Here is a 20,735-nt window from a genome sequence, read left to right on the forward strand (position 1 = left end):
ATTCCAATCTCTTCTTTGTCTTCTCTTTCTCATTCTCATCTCTTCCCCTTCTCCTCTTTCTCATTCTCATCTCTTCTTTTTCTTCTCTTTCTCATTCTCATCTCTTCCCCTTCTCCTCTTTCTCATTCCCATCTCTTCTTTTTCTTCTCTTTCTCCTTCTCACCTCTTCCCTTTCTTCTCTTTCTCATTCTCATCTCTTCCCCTTCTCCTCTTTCTCATTTTCATCTCTTCCCCTTCTCCTCTTTCTCATTCCCATCTCTTCTTTTTCTCCTCTTTCTCATTCTCATCTCTTCCCCTTCTCCTCTTTCTCATTCCCATCTCTTCTTGTTCTTCTCTTTCTCATTCTCAATTTTTATTTATTTTGCTTTTTAATTTGATATTGTGTTTACCTTGTTTAGGGGCCCATGTTCATGTACAAGCAGTTTCTTCTTAGAGGTACTGGCCTATTATTTAGTCTGTATTTATGACTTTTTTATGTTTTTTATGATTATATGATTATATATGTTCTTCGATATGGTCGAGTGGTTTAAGGCGCTTGACTTGGAGATGCGAAGGTCTAAGGTTCGAATCCCGACATGGCACTAATATCCTTTGGCAAGATATTAACCTGCACTTGCTACTCTCAACCCAGGTGTTAAATGGGTACCCGGTAGGATGCGACCGTCATTGTTGGTCAAACAGTTTTTGAGCGTCATGTAACGCCTGGCTGGAATGCTCCCCCGGGAGTGGAGATTGTGCACACGTTGTGTGCGGGCAAGCACTGAATCCAATGACCGGGGTAATAGTATATTTGTAAAGCGCGTAGAGACATTTGTATTAAGCGCTATATACAAATTAAATGTTATTATTATTATTATATCATTATATCATTATGTATTCATTTCCACGAGAGTCATCAAAGTTGTCACATTTGTCCAATAATATAATATGTGTAACTATATATTCCTGTGACTGTGAATGTCTAAGGCAAACATGTATAATCATGACAATGGTTAACGTTATCTGCAGCTGGGCCCATCATTATCGTCAAGGGCGATGAAGGGACTCTGACGGACATCACGATTCAGCGGTAGGACTATCGTTCAGCCCGATTCTATTTACAATGGATATTATATATGTAAATATTTATATTATATTTATAACAATCTATCACAATGCTTGAATCGCGAACCATAAGGTGGATAGTCATAATCATCATCATCATCGTCATTATCATCATCATCATCAACACCATCAACATCATCATCAACACCATCATCACCATCATCTCTGTCATTACCATTTTGTCAACGAAGCGAGTAACGTTTGTGACTTTTTTAAATGCATGATTCATTCTTTAGAGCAAATAAATTTCATGAATTAAGGGTGTTTATTTCCACAAACTACTATAAAATTGTTTTTCAAAGACAGAGTATTACTTAGCAGAGTTTTATTTAGTGAACATTGCATGATTATAAATTGCACCAAACTAAAATACACAATTGTTTACATATACCCATTTTCTCCACTTTACTGTAAGTGATATCGCCATATAATAATAACAATAATAATAATAATGATAATTTTGTGAACCACGGGTAGCAATATCATTACTGATACTGCTGCTCCCGCGGGCCCTGCAATTATTATTACCCCATCAATATTATTTGCCAGGTACCCATTTACACCTGGGTGGAGAGTGGCAAATGTTGGATTAATGCCTTTTTAAAGGACGTTGCTGTCGTTCAAGCCTTGGATTGGTTTGGCGTGGTTTTGTCATCGTATAAACAAACATAATACATATACATGAACAAAACAAATAAATTATAATTATTTAAAGTAATACAGATGAATCGCTTTATTCCTAGATCTTCCTAGATGTCCAGATTAAGAGGTTTTCTTTGGTCATAATATTTTATCCTATTTATTTTTCTTTTGAATGTTTTCTCGCAAACGTTATGTAATATTTGTTTAAACATTGCTATGTGTTGCAAAATGAATGTAATTCAGCCCTCGTGCTGCCGTTTACAGTATGCTCAATACACCAGTCAGTTTAACTCAATGAGTCAATAGGCCATTTTCGTAATGTAACCAAAATGATGCATAAATCTTTGTGAGGTGCCTCAACACAAATTATTTCATTCGCCTGATAAGAATAATAGTATTTCAATAGACAGAATCCGAACTGCATACAAACGTTGTTGGTAGGTTGGACAAACATTATGGCTTGACCTACCTAGCAACACTTAATATATGCAGTTGCACTCTGACCAGGGACTTGGGATACTAACAAGTCCCTGCTCTGACTATTGAAATACTATTATTCCTAGCAGGTGAACGAAATAATTTGTATTGAGGCACTTCACAAAGACTTATGAATCATATTTGGTTACATTACGAAAATGGCGTATTGAATGACCAAGACGCTTTAAGAGATGGAGTCTTATCTAACTCATTCCCTTTGTACCATCTTCGATGCCGCCACGAGGAAATATGCCAGGCATGTGCTTAACTAGATCTTCCTTGCAGATACGTAGACAAAAGATTCCTGCCTAGCTGCAAACTAACGGACCACTTTCAAAGGGAAAGATGCTTTTGTAATGATAACTACTTTTCGCTACCACTCGTCTGATAATACGAGCAGAACACAGTGCTTACCTTTACAGGAGGCAAGCGAAAGGAAATGGAGTAACATTTCCAGAAATATTAATCAAAATTATTCGACTGGGCATGTGCGGGCACTATTCTGACATATAACATCATAAAGAACTGTACATGAGCAAATTCACTTTTTTTTGTTCGTGAGCCGGAAGTTATCGGAAAAGTGTCAAATTGCAAGTTTTAGGACTGTTGCATTTCACTATTTTTCACAAATTAAAGCTGCTATCATACAATGTAAGCACATTTCTTGACACAATTTGGCTTTTCAATACATATTTTATCATCTGTTTGATTTTCCCCTTGTTAGTTCAAATAAAAAAGTGAAATATTAAGGATATTTCTTTGTGAACAAAATCACTACTCAAGCTTTCCAATGATATTGGCGGCTTCGAACCTCGGACATCAAAGGTGACAGCACGCCTGTAGATTCTATTGTGCAACCATAGAAAACGGCAGCTGCTTGGAATAATGTGTTGCCAGTTGGGTCTCCAGCTCTCAAAACTCCTTGGAATGACCTACGACACCTCCACATGAAATACCATTAAAGTAAATTAAGATAAGTGCTTTTACCGCCTATCAAGAATTAAGAAAGTTAAAATTCCTCTTCTCCCTTGTGTACCATGTCACTTTTCGGACATGGATATTCTTTGGTGTTAGTCGACCTCCATCCTAACCACAATCACGATGACTATGATAAAAATAAAAAACAAATACAAAAATCATGATGTCAAAGGTATCATATAATGAAATACTAATAGTTGGCTTTCAGAAGAAGAAAAAAAATACAACATTTATTTTTGGAAGGAGTACACAAACATTATAAAGGCACCCTGGGTATAATGAAAAAAATGTAAAGAAATAAAGTGAAGGGAAATTCGAACCAATCTTTGAAAAAAAGACAAACTATACAAAACAAAAAGTGACAGCTCAAACAAAATTACCGGAACATAATGAAATCTGATACGAGACGATTATATTGTCCTTTCCCGAAGTGTCCTCAAGAAGGACAAAAAGGACAAGTTGTCGCTGTTGAAGTAGAGGATAGCGTTCATCATCTTCACCGAGTATAATGAATTATCAACTGCATGAATTCTGAAAGGTAGAAAAGGAGAAATAATATGCAGTGAATGAAAAGAAATAAGGCAATCTGCAGACGTTGTCTCGCCTGAGTCTCACGATGCGAATAAACGCAATACACTTATGAAAACTGTGTAATTTTAAGCTTCCAGGAGCTCAGGATGTGAATTTTGGTTCTGACAGTTTCCGGTAATGGTAATGTTGCATAGACTTTATCACTGACAAATGAGAGAACACTATTTCAGAATGCTGCTATTAAATACGATCAAAAAACCCATGGTATAAAAAAAAACAGCCTAAACAAATTTAACTTCACACGATTGAGAATTATGCCTCTGCCTCTGAGTGAAAATCCCTTAAGTACAATGTTTCTCACATGACCTAACTGTTGACCTGGCGATCCGAAATCATCTTGAGATTGTGCGTTGTTCATAAGTACATATCAAATTGAAATTGTAGTGGAATATTAGTTGAGATATTTACATAAGATGGCCTAGAACCCTCGACCTCATCATCGAGGTTTTATTCAATATTGCGTGTACAGTGCATGAGTGCTTTACATGGAAAGTTGATTGACCATTTGACCTCATTTAGATTTGACCCATTTTCGAATTTGATCTGCCCCCTTCAACAGATGTACCTGGGGTTTGAATTCGGTTATCCTACCTCGTAGCTATACAAAAACTTATTGCGAATATAGCATGATTGTTGACGACAACAACACGAACGACGACGAAAACTACTACAACTACAAGGACGCTGGATATATAGTGACGGCTATGTCTCGCTCCGTTTTGCAGGCGAGACAAAAATGACGCCGAATGAGAACTGCTATAAATATGTTGATGATTGAAGGTAAAAGTCGACTACTGGTCATACGATTTAACTGTGAAAAAATGTTTGGGACCAATAAATTATGGAAGTTTCATATAAGAATCGGTGTATACTATCAGCTGACTGTCAGGTTTTGAAATTGGGGAAAGGGACGAGAAAAGAAGACTCCTGAACCCCCTCCCATACTCTTCCTCTGAGCAGCAGCCTTTCAAATTCGTATTTCATTTTACGAGTAAGATCGGTGCCCCTCCCCATACCATTCCAGTTCCCTTTCAATGGGTTGATCCCGCCCCCCCCCGCCCCCCCCCCGCCCCCCCCCCCCCCCCCCCCCACTCCGAGAACGGACGTACCCCATGCGTGTTACCAAAATGTCCTTTTCGTATTACAAAAGAAAAAGGTCGACCCGTACTGACTTTACACACCGGACTTTTGCTGAAAAGGGGGGGGGGGGGTCGCTTGGAACACGCATATGCGTACCCTAAATAACACTGAGTGGGGGGCCGGGGGGTTGATTACATTATGCCACTGACATCATCCTTTCAATGCACTCACCTAAAAGGTTGAGTTTACCGTCTTCATTAAAGTCGAATTTCTCGATCATTGCATTGATATCCTCCTCCGTCATCGACGGATCAACGGTGAACATCGCTTGACGCAGCTCGTCAGCACTGCAAGCAAATAATTAACAAATACAAATTATTTTGAGATCACTTTCTCCAAATTTGGATTATTCCACTGAAGTCATTGACTAAATTATCATCGAATATTATTCAAATGTGATGAATACTGATCCAGCATTGATCTCGACTATACCATATAGAAAATGAAATTATGTTAATGATATTGATCTACTCTTGTACAAGCTTAACAAGCATAATAATCATCCCCCTGATTATTGATTATTAATTTATTGTCTTCGAGGGATAATCAAGTCCCGGGCAAAGACTACAAACGCAAAACTCCAGACAACTAACGTGTGATACACATTTACTGATACCCGGATAGTTGTAAAACCAAAAGAACTATTCTGTTTGTACTATCCGAATGAAAAATATATAGGGTATATTCACCCAAGTGGTAGATCGTAGTTTTTTTAAAGCTATAATTGTCTGGTTCATAGTTTGAGAAAGAGAGAGAGAGGGGGGTGACTGGAGGAGGATGGGAGCGGGAGGAGCATCTTATTCTTAAGGGATTATGTTTCCTAACACGCTGTTTTCCATTAGTCTTTAGCATGAAATGATTATTGTTCACATTTTTCGAACAGCGGAAACTTGGACGTACAATTCATCGGATTGTTTTCTTCTTCAAATTTACCTGATAAATCTATTGCCATTCTCATAAAAGACTGGGCAAGCTTCCCGGGGTCTCAGTCAAATATAAATACTGTAAACGGTGCCGTATTAAGGGGTTCAAAAACGTCCATTTGGGCCATGATTTTCAAGAAAAAGGGTACTTTTTCAAAATGGTTCAAAATCCTGCTGTTCGCGCCGGTATACGCGTTCAGGGGTATTTTTAACCCTCATGGCCAGACCGACCGTGGAAAACAATGAAAGGGGTAATAATGCCCATTGGCGAGTCTACCGGCCGCCGCCTGCGCTTGCCGGTCTTTAGATCTTCAGTATATCAAGATGGATGCCCACGATACCGACCCAGACCTACCAAGTCTCGCGCCTATATATAGCTGGTCTCTTATATTTTGTTTTGCATAGTAGAATAGTAACTGTTCATTGTACATTGTGTTCTTTTTGTTAACACTACAGTCATGTACTTTACATAAAATAGATCATATTTGAGATGTAATTCTTTTTTTCAAAGAAAGGACTTATGATGGCTGCATGTGCATTAAACCCATGTTATTGTTTCTCTATTGACAACAAAATTACCTTATGAATTTTACATCAGAAGCGCAATTTGATTAATTTTACATTTTTTACAACTAAAAGGTAGTCCCTGTCGCACTCCTCAGTCAGGGGGCTACAATAATTATTTTACAATACTTGTTTAGGAGTACCCTTCTTTGAAATACCCGTTTAGGATGTGAATTCTTGAGGGAAAAAAGCGGACACTTTTTTTTTTTTTTTTTGGTCTCAAAATTTCAAAATTTGACATTTTTTTACGTATGGGGGGGGATAAGGTCACCTTATTTAGGTTAGCCGTGGGTATAATTTTTTTTTTTTTTTTTTTTTTTTTTTTTTTAAATAAAAAAAAAAAAAAAAAAAGCCAAAGGGGGGGGTTTTAGGTTTTTTTTAGGGGGGTTTACATACATTAACATAACAAAGGGGGGGGGGGGTTGAACCCCCAAAACACCCCCCCTGCGTACGCCCCTGCTATCACTATCCCAATACCCTTTCACTGTCCTACTACCCTATCACTGTCCAACTTACCAGAGACGGTTGCTGCCATCCTTGTCCACGGCGAGGAAAGCTTCACTGTATATTTTGTAAACTCCGGCTAGCTTCACCTTAACTTCTATCATCGTCAAAAGCTCAGAATATGTAGTAGTTTCGTTACCTAACCGAATGAAGAAAGATAGGCTTCTTAGTTCCCACACAAAATTCCTTTTCGAATAGTGATTCATCTTGCATTCTTACGTCTCGATTTCAATGCAGGAAGATTAGATCCGATAATTCTCTTAAATAAATGCCTAATGAGTGGAAACATCTTAAGGTGATAAAAAGTAAGCACTTTCATGTAAACTTTGTTGAAATGAAGAGAGAGCAATCTCTGAGCTCTTCTCGTTAAAAAAAAAATTATTTGAGTGTTAATGAATTGTGTAAAGTACGAACAATTATGATCAATACCAGTATTGAAACAAAAACACGACAGTTCCAGTTTAAAGTTCTGCTTAATATTCTGTTCTTTAATTAAAGGCTTTTCAAAATGCAAACAGAGCCTTCTCCATAATAATAATTATGTTCATTTTGCTGCAAAAATTCAGAAACTTTAGAACGCGCACAATGGCAATGTAGGTATTACAGAAGTTTTGGAATTAAACCAACGTTTGTCTAATCTTTTCTGGATGAAAAAACACGGTCATCATATTATATTTAGAAAAGCACTCACACAGTATAATAATTAATCATATTTTGATAATAGCAAAACGGTGTATTTACCTGTACATGAACATGAAATACAAGCCAAGCATTGATTGTCTTAAAAGGATGATTTTTACTTCGTATAAAGAAGAATAATGTATTGCAAATCGAAAAGGCAAGCTCTCATTTCACCATAGAAAATAGAATTGTGTACTACCACTTTATTTAAAAAGTAGTTTCACCTTTCACTGTAATTATTGTTGACCTGATGACCTCTTGATTATACTTCATAAACAGAATCTGTTTATGAAGTATAATTCATACATATCGTCGCTCCCACCACGAACCGTCCTCCCTAGCAAAATACTCCAACTCAAGAAAATGTAAACACACTGTATACAACTTTAAGACCTAAACTTTCAAGCAGTCACATTGATTTTTAATATAATCTATTCTAAAGTCTAACAATTACCGTTTCAAAAAGTCCTATCTTTTAAACGCGTTTTCTGCAAAACTGACTTTCGCTTGGAAATGCGCGGAGAGGACGGTTCGTGATGCGAGCGACGATATATACTTGACATCAATAATTATGCACAAGATTTAAGTATTTTTCCATGGAATATGTTTTGTAAACTGAAAAGTATTAATACAACATCTTTTAAATATTTTTTTTAAATCACAGATATCCCTTTTCAGTCAAATTTCTGGCTATGCTTCCTGTCGTATGACGAACTCTGACACGGAATTGACTTTTTTATCACAGAATTCATTGTTAACATGTTAAACTTCTTTTACGGATTTTCGCAACCCATGTTAAAAGGAAATGTTTTATGCTTCAAGTCATAGCTAATTAAACTTCCAATTTACGTGTTGTGGTCAGTTTCATCATCTCTTTCGTTGTCATTTCATTAGTCTTCACCATGAACTCACCTTTAGCTACATAATTTTCAAGCTCAGCCTCAGTAAGGTCATGACCCATTGCTGTCATCGCAAACTTCAACATCCTAGTAGGGATGGTGCCATCGCCATTCTCGTCAAATTTGTCGAATTTTGCCTTGTATTCTAGAAAAGAGGTAATAAAAAAATAGTTAAAAAATTGGAGAATGGTGTCAGTAAGAGAGGGGAGGAAAGAAGCAGGAGATGTTTGTAGGAAACATCGAGTAATGTATATACATATATATATATATATCTTATATAAGGACTGGCAATTGCTAATAAAAGCAAAGTCGTTCCTCTTGAAAGCAAATACTTCTACATGACTAGAAATTATTGGATTGAATAACAATTTGTTTTCATCATTAGGCGTTATTTTGCTTGATTTCTTCAATATTGCAATCTTCAAATTGCAAGCAGGCGTGATGGCTCAGTGGTGGAACAGTGGTCTCGTAACCGGGAGGTCCCGTGTTCGACACCAAGTCGATGCGCTAGTGCCTTTTAGTAAGGCATTAATCCTCATTACCAAGTCCCTCGGAGAGGATTGAAAGCAGTCGGTCCACTGGTTGTTTACTTACAAGCACACACATGCTTTCTTAGCAGTCAAGTAAAACAAACAAACTAACCAACCAACCAACCGATATCCTCCAATGTGAAGGAGAATTGTTTTTATCCTAAAAGACCAGCTGTTATTTTCACATCTTTAATGATCTTATTTTCTGTTGATGCTCTTCGAGAGCTAACATTTTACTGCAATACTAATATCATGTTTAACATTGTTTTATAATACCCTCTTGTTATATTAAACTTTGGTCTACCATTATAAAAATTGAAACATTCGGACTCGTTGTTTTTCGTACCTGCTTTCTCCTCTTCGGTTAAAAGTAATTGGGCTGCCTGTAATGAAAAGGAAAAAAAAAACGAAATTAAAATAACACTACTATCAATGAGGAATCTAGATTGTGAAATGTCGTATTTTGCTTCGTTGACTAATTATACACAAACAAAAAAGGGCACTTTCTGGAGAGAAAAAAAGGTCACCTAGAACCTCAAAGCGAAAATATAGCTATTTTATACATGGAAAGGCCCTTTAATATACCCCTACATTGTGATTAGATTATCAGGGATGATTTCATTGTTTTTTTTCTCTCTTTACATGGTCCAAGATACTAAGCATCATACTTTGCAGTGTGATGGTCTCAATATTTCATTGCGAGCGAGCGAAGAGAGCAAGCAACAACAACAAAGATTTGCGAGGTCGTGGTGCGAAAATTTCATCTTATAAAAAGGTAAAAACAATCCTAATCATGAAAGACTGGAAAGGTATTTAATAAGAAACAAAATGTAATAACATAAAATGCGAGCAAGCATATCGAGCGAGCTTTGGGTGAACTCGAAGAAAAAGTTGATCTTGGTCGCTTTAAATTATGAGAATACATGGTGAAAGAAAAAGGGGACACATATCCAAAGTTAAAAGGACACTTATTAGAAAAGAAAAGGAGCACGTGTCAAAGTAAAAATCGGAATATTTAAAGGTGACAGTGAGGCACTACTCGCACATGATAAGGGGCATTCACCAGAAATGAAGAAAAGCACTTATGCGGACGGAAAGGGGCACTTATTACAAAGTAAAAGGGGCAATTATCAGAGATGAAAAGAGGCATTTATTACAGAGTCGAATGAGCACCTCTCAAATTGTAATAAGGGCACTCAACGGAGATGAAAAGAGGCACTTTAAACTGTCAAAATAAAAGGGACACCTCTCAGATTTGAAAAGAATCAGAGGTGGTAAGGGTTATTTATTGTACCTGAAAAGGGACACTCACCTAAGATAAATAGGGGCACTTGTAAGAATTGAAAGGGGTACTTATTACAAAGGAAAATGGGCACTTGTCGAAAGAAAAGGGGCAACTATGAGATTTTAATAAAGGCATTTAGCACACAAGTCATGTGAGAAGGGCATTTATGAGAAAGTGAACTGGCTCTTATAAAAAAAGGGGCATTTATCAGAGATGAAAGGGCACTGATTAGAAAGACAAGGGGGCACGTGCCAAAATAAAGGAGGGCAATTATGAGAGGTGAGAAGGGGCACTTATTACAAAAGAAAAGGGTACTTGTTAAAATAAAATGGGCACCTCTCAGATTTGAATAGGGGCAATTATCATCGGTGAAGGGGGCACTTACATGTATCAGAGGTGGTAAGATGTGGAACGGACACCTATAAGAAATAAAAAGGGGCACTTATCTAAAGTAGGCTCGAATTATCTAAACTTGCTCTCTCTCTCTCTCTCTCTCCCTCTCTCTTCCTCCCTTAGATTGTTAAAAGCCAGAAAAAGATGTGTAGTCTTAATACTTCCAGATATAAGTCAACAAATATCCATTAAAAATTAACTCGTTAAGCTTAGAAAGTAGGCTTAACCCATGCCTAACAATTCTAGTACGGCCGTCGAAGCCTTTCCGCATTGCTTCCGTGATCAACTACGGAACTTCATTGAAAAAATAGGCGCAGTTCCCTCTATAGATCCAGAACTTTAAAGTGTTACTTTGTGGTCTCGTCAGGTCTGACTACGGAGGTCCCCCCCCCCCTTTTTTTTTTTTTTTTTTGCCGGCCTTCTACCGTCGTAATGCCGTCTTATAATTAGGGACTTGTTGGAAGGGGACGATGACGCGTTCCTCTCACAGTAATCCTATCCTCATTATTCTGTAGACCATTTTGATTTCTGGGGACGGTGACGCGAAGTCCTGTGACCCCGAATCATTTTACTCCTTTGGGTATTTCTTTGTGTTTTTTTTAATTTGTCTCCTTCTCTAAGCTTCTCTTTGTTATTTTTGTTATCCTTTCTTCTATCATTCTAACATTTTCTCTTCTGTCTGTTTTTATGTTATTCTTTGTTTTTATCCTATCATTTTCTCTTCTTTGTTTCATCTTTTCCTTTATCATCCCCTATGAATTGTTTGTTTTTCCGAAAATTACCTTTTAAATTCCCTTTCTGTTTTTTCCCCATATACACGACAAACTATTCCTTCCCGTTTACAGATCAGACGTTATTTCAGCCGAGACCGGAGAACCATCCTGAAATCAAAGGGACGGTGACTTGTGCGATTTTGCACATGCGGAAACCGATATTTCGCTCGGCTGACGGTCCTCTTTGACTAACGTCCTATTTTCGAAAATCACTGACCGTATAAAGTAAAGTGACAGGGAATATATCAACATTAACCGTCGCTAGACTTCTTAAAGGTAAAGACCAGTTATGGTCATGCGATTGCATTGTGAAAGAAACGTGGAATCGATCAGAAAAGGTTGATCATCTAGCATCTAGCATCTGCAAGGTTCTGGAATCATCAAAATGATAAGAAATTTGGCCCATTCTTCGTAAAGTTACAAGCACTATACACAGAAAGATGTATATCGGACTACCCTATATCTCTCACAGACCATGAGAGAAACAAATTTACCAAATATATGAATTAGTAGGCGGTTTCCTGGCAATTTTTTTATCATCATGTATTAGTCAAAACATATTCTTTCACATGATTGGTAATGAGAGCTTCCATTTCATTTTTTGAAATTGGGGCGTTTCCAATTCTGGTCTTTACCTTTAAAGGGGTATCGAACATTGCGGTTTTGGATTCGCAAAATTTTCTGACGAATGTTGGCGAAAATCAGGGTTCGCCTTTGCGACATTTAGCGCTGTTTAGCGACAATTAGCAACATTTGAGCGAAAATTTGCGAAAGTGTTTGCGAAAGGCAGTTGGCGACTATGAGCGACTGTTAGCAAATGTTAGCGACAGTTTTTGCGAAGATTAGCAACTATTCGCTAATCCTTTGCCACTATGAATGTTTGGGACCTTTTGTTATTACTTCTGGTACTCAACGGATCTATTTTTGTATAGGAACCATAATATGGTAACGTGGTCGCTAGCATTGGCGAATCAAAAAGAACTTCAGCAACACCGTCTTACAACCGTTTGCAAAGGTTTTACGGCTGGTTTGCGAAAAAATAAATTCGCAAAGAAATTGTTAACATGTTCAAAATTTCTTTGCGACAATGAAAATTGAGAATTGCGAACTTTCTTGCAACCCTTCACGAAACTTTTGCAACCTTATACGAACCGTGGCGAAACCCAAATTCGCTATACGTTCGCAAGCAATCGCCGCTCACAGCGAAATTGGGGTTTCGCCAGGGTTCCTAAAGGTCCCAAACATTCACAAATAGTGGCAAAGGATTAGCAAAAAGTTGCCAATCTTCGCAAAAACTGTCGCTAACATTTGCTTACAGTCGCGAATAGTCGCCAACTGCCAAAACTCACAACGTTCGTAATCATTCGCCGCTTAGTGAAATACCCCCATTTAGGCATCCGCGACTATAGGACTATTAAAGGCTTTATGCATTGATTCCTAATAATCAAAGGGCATGGCTCAATAAATTCTGCCACTACGTTGTAAGATCACTTTCAGATTAGGAAAAGTTTATTCTTTTGGAGTATTTTCAATTGAATGGAACGTCTCAACTCAATAAGCATGGATGAGATTTGTAAAAGTTGTTTTTAAAAAACAGATTTTGGTAAAAAGCAGTGCTTATTCAAAAAAAATCTTTGAATCGATTTCAATAACAATCATATTAGACGCATGATCCCTTTTAATAACATTGTTTTCTTTCTCGTTTGCAAGGGGAGAATAAGCTATGTCACCTTAAAAACATTATAAAGATCATATAAAAAACAAATATCCGATATTATAGCATCAATTTTCTGCCGATACCACATAGTCTTTATCCAGCCCCCCCCCCCCCCCCCCCCACCACCACCACCACCACCACCACCACCAAAGTCCGGCTCGTAGTACCAAAAAATTGACTTTACACACCGGACTTTATAGGGGGTGCTTTCAAAAGGAGGGAACATGCATATGCGTACCCTAAATAACACTGAGTGGGGGGGGGGGGGGGGTTGAGATGCTAGGAAATGGTTTCAAAAGTACATGACATAAACCTGAACCATTGCATAATGATGGTGGTCCCCCCCTCTCTCTCTCTCTCTCTCTCTCTCTCTCTCTCTGTCTCTCTGTCTCTCTGTCTCTGTCTCTCTCTCTCTTTCTCTCTGTGCATTATCAACTACATAGCAAGCAACGGAACTACCGGATGGATTTAACAAGGAAATCCAAGATGACTCTTACCCGACGATGGAGAAACAAAAAGGTTTGGAACGCTTAACTTTTTAGTGAAAAACCCAAACTTGTAGTGAAGTATTTAATTTTGAGAAAAAAATGTGAATTAAATCACGTAGTAATAAACTGTAGGTAAATTCAACCGTATAATACTAGTCTAATTTGATTTGTGCTAGTCTGTTTCACTATTGCAGCAGTGATGATTGACCAGATTATTGCCCAACGTATCAACAACAGTATAGAAAGTGGATAAGAGGTGCCACCATGCATCCACCTGGAACCCTCAAGCAATCATTACTTTGAGTACCTAAAACCAATACATTATTCTATGGGGGCAGATCTTTTGCAGTTGCTGGACCAAACCTTTGTATGGAACAATCTTCCCAATTTCATACGACAGACACCCACTTCTGCAATTAACGTTCAAATCTGTACTAAAAACGCACTTCTTTGGCCTCAATTAATTAACTTAAACTGTATTTCGTCCTTACCTACGTTATTTATTTTGACCACGTTAGCTACCTTTATATTATGTTAGTTATTTATGTTAAGTTAATAATTTTAGTAGTTATAAGATTTGTATATTCTCTTTGTTGATTTCTGTTTGTGATTATATTTCTTAAATTGACATTCATGCTTGTACAGCACATATAGAGAAACAGACTGTTTATTATATCTGAATAGAATGAACAGGGATTCAGGAGAGAAATATATATGCCTAAATAGAATTTAAAAAAACAGGTGTATTAATACCTCCAAATTATTTAAGCCTGAAATTACTGTAGACGGCAGCAACACATTTCAGGAAGGAAACAAATTAAATCGTGATCTAACAACTTACCATCTTTAGAAATTGGGATAGATCCGACAGAATTGAAGATAGAAAGCAAAATGTCTCTGGATCTCGGGTACCTATACCTCTCTTCTGGTCGACTTGCTTTCAAGGAGTGGCAAGGGTGTAGTGATGACAAAGAGCATTATACAGAAATATAAAGCACGTGACCAAATGCTAGTAATTGTGTAGGTGTTGTGACAACAGTTGTTATTTTAGTTTTCAAGACAAGTATTAGTCCGTAGTGAATATTTACGCCAAAGAATTTTGTTGTTGTTGTTGTTGTTGTTTTAGTCTTAAGGGCGTGTGTCATTCAATTATGAATATTTAGAAAGACAGCAATGCTATAGTATTTACCAAGACGTTTCCTTTATTCTTCTTTTATTATTGTGCTATTTTAGTTTCAGTAAATAGCATAATCGTGATATATAAATTCCGTTATAATAATAAACTTCCCCCCAGGACCAGTACTAGTGACAAGGAGAAAGTTGAAAACAAAAAGACCGCCCCGTAAATCATGCTACAGAACATCTTTCTAGGATTTTTAGAAACACGATTGATGTACTGTGTAATTTTATAGGCGTTAACTCGATGAATAAGATCTAAGATAGTTACCTGCATTTTTATGTTCAAATTTTCTTTGAGAGAACATTGAGAAGAGGAGAAGGGATTTAAAGAAGAGAGAGAGAGAGAGAGAGAGAGAGAGAGAGAGAGAAAAAGATAGGGAGAGGTGGCAGAGGAAATAAAGTTGGTAGGATATATAATTAATTAGATACCCTGCATGTGATTAATATCACACTGTCAGAGACAGATCACTGCTGCGCATTGCGACATATTGTTACGCCATCAGTGAATGGAACTGATTTTCCGAATATAATAGATAGATACATTAATCAAAGTTTGGTGATCGAAGCATAAAACCAATCTAGATAATCTTCTCTCTAAGATTCGGTCCATTAAATTCAGTATACACCCATTAAGTATGGTTTGTCTGCGCATGCATTGTAATCTCTCGTTATATTATAGCCTAAATACTAACGTTTCCAACCATGTCCACTGTTTCTCCCAAATCTGGCACGAAATTACTCTAGAATGGAACACATAAACGACAGCGGATCATACAAGATGCCTCATAATTGGCTTTTTAGTGCACTGAAATGTAAACTTTAAGCAAAATTCAAGATCAACCATTTTCTCGCTCGGCTGCTACGCTCCTTTAAATATCGTTAGACTTAGACGCAGTGTTTCTTATCACTGTAAAAGCTCTGTTTATAATTGGTATCGAAGGCTGATGCATCTATCTACATGTATATCAATGGCACAACAAAAATTGCGCCCCCCCCCCCCCCTTAGTTGTCTCACTTGGTCGCTATGTTCCCTTACTCAATTTTGGGCCTAATGAGAGATAGATACGACCTTGGCCGGGGGGGGGGGGGGGAAGGGTAAAGGAGCATCAATATTTTTTTTCGAGAACAAATTGAGGGGGGGGGTAACCCCTAAAAAACACCCCCCCCCCCCTCCTGCGTACGCGCCTGTCTCTATACCCCTATATTTCTCGTAATATTGGTATATTATTTAAGCTAAAATATTTTGTTGCCAACACATGTGCTTAGTATGCTATATAATACATTGGTTTCACTATATTTCTTATTGCAACATCATATTGGATACTCATAAGTGCAATACTAATCGCATATTAATGTTACAGAAAAAAGCAACTCGAGTTTGTACCGATGCAGGTTATCGCGACCACTGACCCTTTATTTGCCAAAATTAATTTAAAACGCTAAAAACAAGTGATATACACTACATGCAAAAAATCTCTGTTCATGTTTCGGCTGAAATCCGGCATTATCTCCCCACATCACTAGTCATAATAATAATAATAATAATAGCTAGTTCTTATATAGCGCTTTTCATATCATACCAACATAATGCTAGTTTTCATTCCTACCCAACCAGTCATTCCAATGACTGTCACCTATTTAACGCCAAAACAACCTTAGCTCAAAACTCAATTAAACATTCTGGCCCTGATACCCAGGCATGTAGCCAGAATTTGATGTTTAGGGGGGGGGGCACGTGCCCACCCCCCCCCCCATTTTTTCTGACTTGTTTTTCAATTACAGATCGATCAATCGATCTTATTTACTGGGTGTAAGCCACAAATATGTTCAAACTATTCCAATTTATCTAGTAGGTCTATTAAAGTCATTCACTATTTAAATTTATTTAGTCAAGCATTGATTAGGCTGAATTAATAAATATTATATTTATTAATTTCATATTGCCTTTAACGATTATATAACGATTTATACGAAATATAACTTTCATTAAATTTTGTTTTAAATGATATTACCGATTTATTTAGTCGAGCCAATTTAGCTAGTAGGCCTATTAAGAGAAACACTATAAAACTGTCTATATATTCTTCGTGGTGCGAGTCCCCCTTGCATGTTAAGATCATCAAATTTCCCATAGGAGGAGACTTACACAGTGGCGGATCCAGCCGGCGGCAAGAGGGGGGGGGGGGGAATAATTCGTGAGAAAAAATTTAGCGGTGACTCAGCCAGCCAGTGAATAAGCCATTTAAAAAAATATATATATTTATTATTATTATTATTATTGCCAGTGGGGGGGGGGGGGGGCGAACCCGTCGAACACTCTTGTACACGTCATGTGATTCCTGACTGAACTAAAGGTTTATAATTATAATTGCAGCATGAGCTAAGTCCAGCATTTTGTGTGCCAATATCTTGAAAAAGAGAGTGCAATCGCCGAAATTTATTGTAATGGTATGTTAATTGATAACGTAGACATTTTAAGTTTCTCTTCGAATTCTGCGATTTTGTAAGAACTATGGTACTTTTGTTTTTAGCGCTCCTAAATAAGCGATTATGAGAAGTCGTAATAGTAGCGTTTCAAAGTTTCAAAATTCAATCAAAATTGTCTAGGTTAGTGCATATATCAAAATACTTCTTTGTTATTCAATGATTATTTTTAATGATTCTTAACGATTAATTCAATGTAATAGATCATTGAGTTTTAAATGGCGCCAAACTTGACTAGTTACATAACCATGTAAGAGATATTGTTTTTAAGGATAATGCAGTTTAAGCTGTCAGGGTTTTTGAAGATAATGCCTCAAAACAAATCGAACAAGCTGTTTATTTCTTTATTCATGGTCTTTTTCTACTGTTTATCTATTTTCATTGCCAACCCTCGAAAAAGAATATGTTATGCATTTCACAGAGGAATGTTTGCATAGGAGAACTATATATATATATATATCTATATATATGTATGTATACATAATATATACAAATTATTTATTGGGCTTATTTTGCTTTCCAATAGATCCATACAATATGGCACAGATTTGCCTGGCAGAGCCCCTGCCGGGGGTTCCGGGGCGGAGCCCCAGGATGCTCTTGAGTTTATTTAACTTTCAAGAGAAAGTGTCTCTAAGATTTAAAGAGAGGTTATTTCTTAAATGAAATGAAAGGTCTCTTGAAAGTAAAATAGCCCTTTCATTTCAATTTTTGGAAATAAACTCTAACCCATCCCTTGATATTAAAATTACACGACTCCTACTGTGTGCTTTTTTTAACACTTTACCTGATCTATAAAGGGTGTTTTCTTTATTTGATCATCAACAGAAACAAATTGCTAGGCCACGAACTTTTCGAAACGTGACCAGATTCAAGATATGCTTAAATGGTGGCATTGATGTATGTAGAAAAACAGGATTAAGATCCCATACAACGCTTTGAAATGGAAAAGAAGAATAAGAAAAATAAAGTTGAGATTCGACCTTTATGTCTAGACGTTGCAAAATGCAATTCGTATTGGTATTAATCTCAGAGTGATTATAGACGTTATTTAATAGGATAATACAGTTTAAGCTGTCAGGGTTTTTGAAGATAATGCCTCAAAACAAATCGATCAAGTTGTTTATTTCTTTATTCATGGTCTGTTTCTACTGTTTATCTATATCCATTGCCAACCCTCGAAAACGATTTATTATGCATTTCACAGAGGAATGTTTGCATAGGAGAACTATATATATATCTATATATACAAATTATTTATTGGGCTTATTTTGCTTTCCAATAGATCCATACAATATGGCACAGATTTGCCTGGCAGAGCCCCTGCCGGGGGTTCCGGGGCGGAGCCCCAGGATGCTCTTGAGTTTATTTAACTTTCAAGAGAAAGTGTCTCTAAGATTTAAAGAGAGGTTATTTCTTAAATGAAATGAAAGGTCTCTTGAAAGTAAAAAAGCCCTTTCATTTCAATTTTTGGAAATTAACTCTAACCCATCCCTTGATATTAAAATTACATGGCTCCTACTGTGTGCTTTTTTTAACACTCTATAGGGTGTTTTCTTTATTTGATCATCAACAGAAACAAATTGCTAGGCCACGAACTTTTTGAAACGTGACCAGATTCAAGATGCTTAAATGGTGGCATTGATGTATGTAGAAAAACAGGATTAAGATCCCATGCAACGCTTTGAAATGTAAAAGAAGAATAAGAAAAATAAAGTTGAGATTCGACCTTTATGTCTAGACGTTGCAAAATGCAATTCGTATTGGTATTTATCCCATCTCAGAGTGATTATAGACGTTATTTAATAGGATAATACAGTTTAAGTTGTCAGGGTTTTTGAAGATAATGCCTCAAAACAAATCGAACAAGCTGTTTATTTCTTTATTCATGGTCTGTTTCTACTGTTTATCTATTTCCATTGCCAACCCTCGAAAACGATTTATTATGCATTTCACAGAGGAATGTTTGCATAGGAGAACTATATATATTATTTATTGGGCTTATTTTGCTTTCCAATAGATCCATACAATATGGCACAGATTTGCCTGGCAGAGCCCCTGCCGGGGTTCCGGGGCGGAGCCCCAGGATGCTCTTGAGTTTATTTAACCTTTAAGAGAAAGTGTCTCTAAGATTTAAAGAGAGGTTATTTCTTAAATGAAATGAAAGGTCTCTTGAAAGTAAAAAAGCCCTTTCATTTCAATTTTTGGAAATTAACTCTAACCCATCCCTTGATATTAAAATTACACGACTCCTACTGTGTGCTTTTTTTAACACGCTATAGGGTGTTTTCTTTATTTGATCATCAACAGAAACAAATTGCTAGGCCACGAACTTTTTGAAACGTGACCAGATTCAAGATGCTTAAATGGTGGCATTGATGTATGTAAAAAAAACAGGATTAAGATCCCATGCAACGCTTTGAAATGTAAAAGAAGAATAAGAAAAATAAAGTTGAGATTCGACCTTTATGTCTAGACGTTGCAAAATGCAATTCGTATTGGTATTTATCCCATCTCAGAGTGATTATAGACGTTATTTATTAGGATAATACAGTTTAAGCTGTCAGGGTTTTTGAAGATAATGCCTCAAAACAAATCGAACAAGCTGTTTATTTCTTTATTCATGGTCTGTTTCTACTGTTTATCTATTTCCATTGCCAACCCTCGAAAACGATTTATTATGCATTTCACAGAGGAATGTTTGCATAGGAGAACTATATATATATCTATATATATGTATGTATACATAATATATACAAATTATTTATTGGGCTTATTTTGCTTTCCAATAGATCCATACAATATGGCACAGCTTTGCCTGGCAGAGCCCCTGCCGGGGGTTCCGGGGCGGAGCCCCAGGATGCTCTTGAGTTTATTTAACTTTCAAGAGAAAGTGTCTCTAAGATTTAAAGAGAGGTTATTTCTTAAATGAAATGAAAGGTTTCTTGAAAGTAAAAAAGCCCTTTCATTTCAATTTTTGGAAATAAACTCTAACCCATCCCTTGATATTAAAATTACACGGCTCCTACTGTGTGCTTTTTTATGCCTCCGTTAAGAAGTAGCCGGAGGCATTCGGGTTGTCCGTCCGTCCGTACGTCCCGTTCTCGTGATCGCGTTATCTGAAGAACCGATTGACGGATTCCTGTCAAACTTTGATGATGTATGTATTTTGCAGAGCCAATGAACTGATTAGATTTTGGGGTCACGAGGTCAAAGGTCAAAGGTCACAGGGCTCATTATGTATGCAAAAACAGCTCGTGATCACGATTTCTGAAGAACCGATTGATGGATTCCTGCCAAACTTAGATCATGTTTGTATCTTGCAGAGCCAATGAACCGAGTAGATTCTTGGGTCAAAGGTCAAAGGTCAAAGGTCATGGACT

General features: G+C 37.0%; 1 protein-coding gene across 1 annotated transcript; it reads right to left on the reverse strand.

The window, feature by feature from the left end:
* Positions 1 to 1,350: 1,350 nt before the first annotated feature.
* Positions 1,351 to 14,678, reverse strand: LOC591992 (calcium-binding protein SPEC 2D). Its single transcript, XM_791535.5, has 6 exons — positions 14,531 to 14,678; positions 9,380 to 9,416; positions 8,517 to 8,648; positions 6,936 to 7,062; positions 5,104 to 5,219; positions 1,351 to 3,732 (listed from the first exon to the last, which is right to left on the reverse strand). The coding sequence occupies exons 1-6, from the start codon at positions 14,531 to 14,533 to the stop codon at positions 3,698 to 3,700; spliced, it is 450 nt and encodes a 149-aa protein (XP_796628.2). The 5' UTR covers positions 14,534 to 14,678; the 3' UTR covers positions 1,351 to 3,697.
* Positions 14,679 to 20,735: the final 6,057 nt, after the last annotated feature.

The sequence above is a fragment of the Strongylocentrotus purpuratus genome, unplaced genomic scaffold (genome assembly GCF_000002235.5).
Source record: "Strongylocentrotus purpuratus isolate Spur 01 unplaced genomic scaffold, Spur_5.0 spur5_scaffold_5, whole genome shotgun sequence".
In the NCBI taxonomy this organism is placed as follows: Eukaryota; Metazoa; Echinodermata; class Echinoidea; order Camarodonta; family Strongylocentrotidae; genus Strongylocentrotus; species Strongylocentrotus purpuratus.

Excerpts from the sequence above, each read along its gene's own strand:
- LOC591992 (XM_791535.5), bottom strand. Across the intron at positions 8,649-9,379 it reads AACCGAAGAGGAGAAAGCAG|AATACAAGGCAAAATTCGAC; the intron begins GTACGAAAAACA and ends CCTCTTTTCTAG. Across the intron at positions 5,220-6,935 it reads GATGGCAGCAACCGTCTCTG|TGCTGACGAGCTGCGTCAAG; the intron begins GTAAGTTGGACA and ends ATTTGCTTGCAG.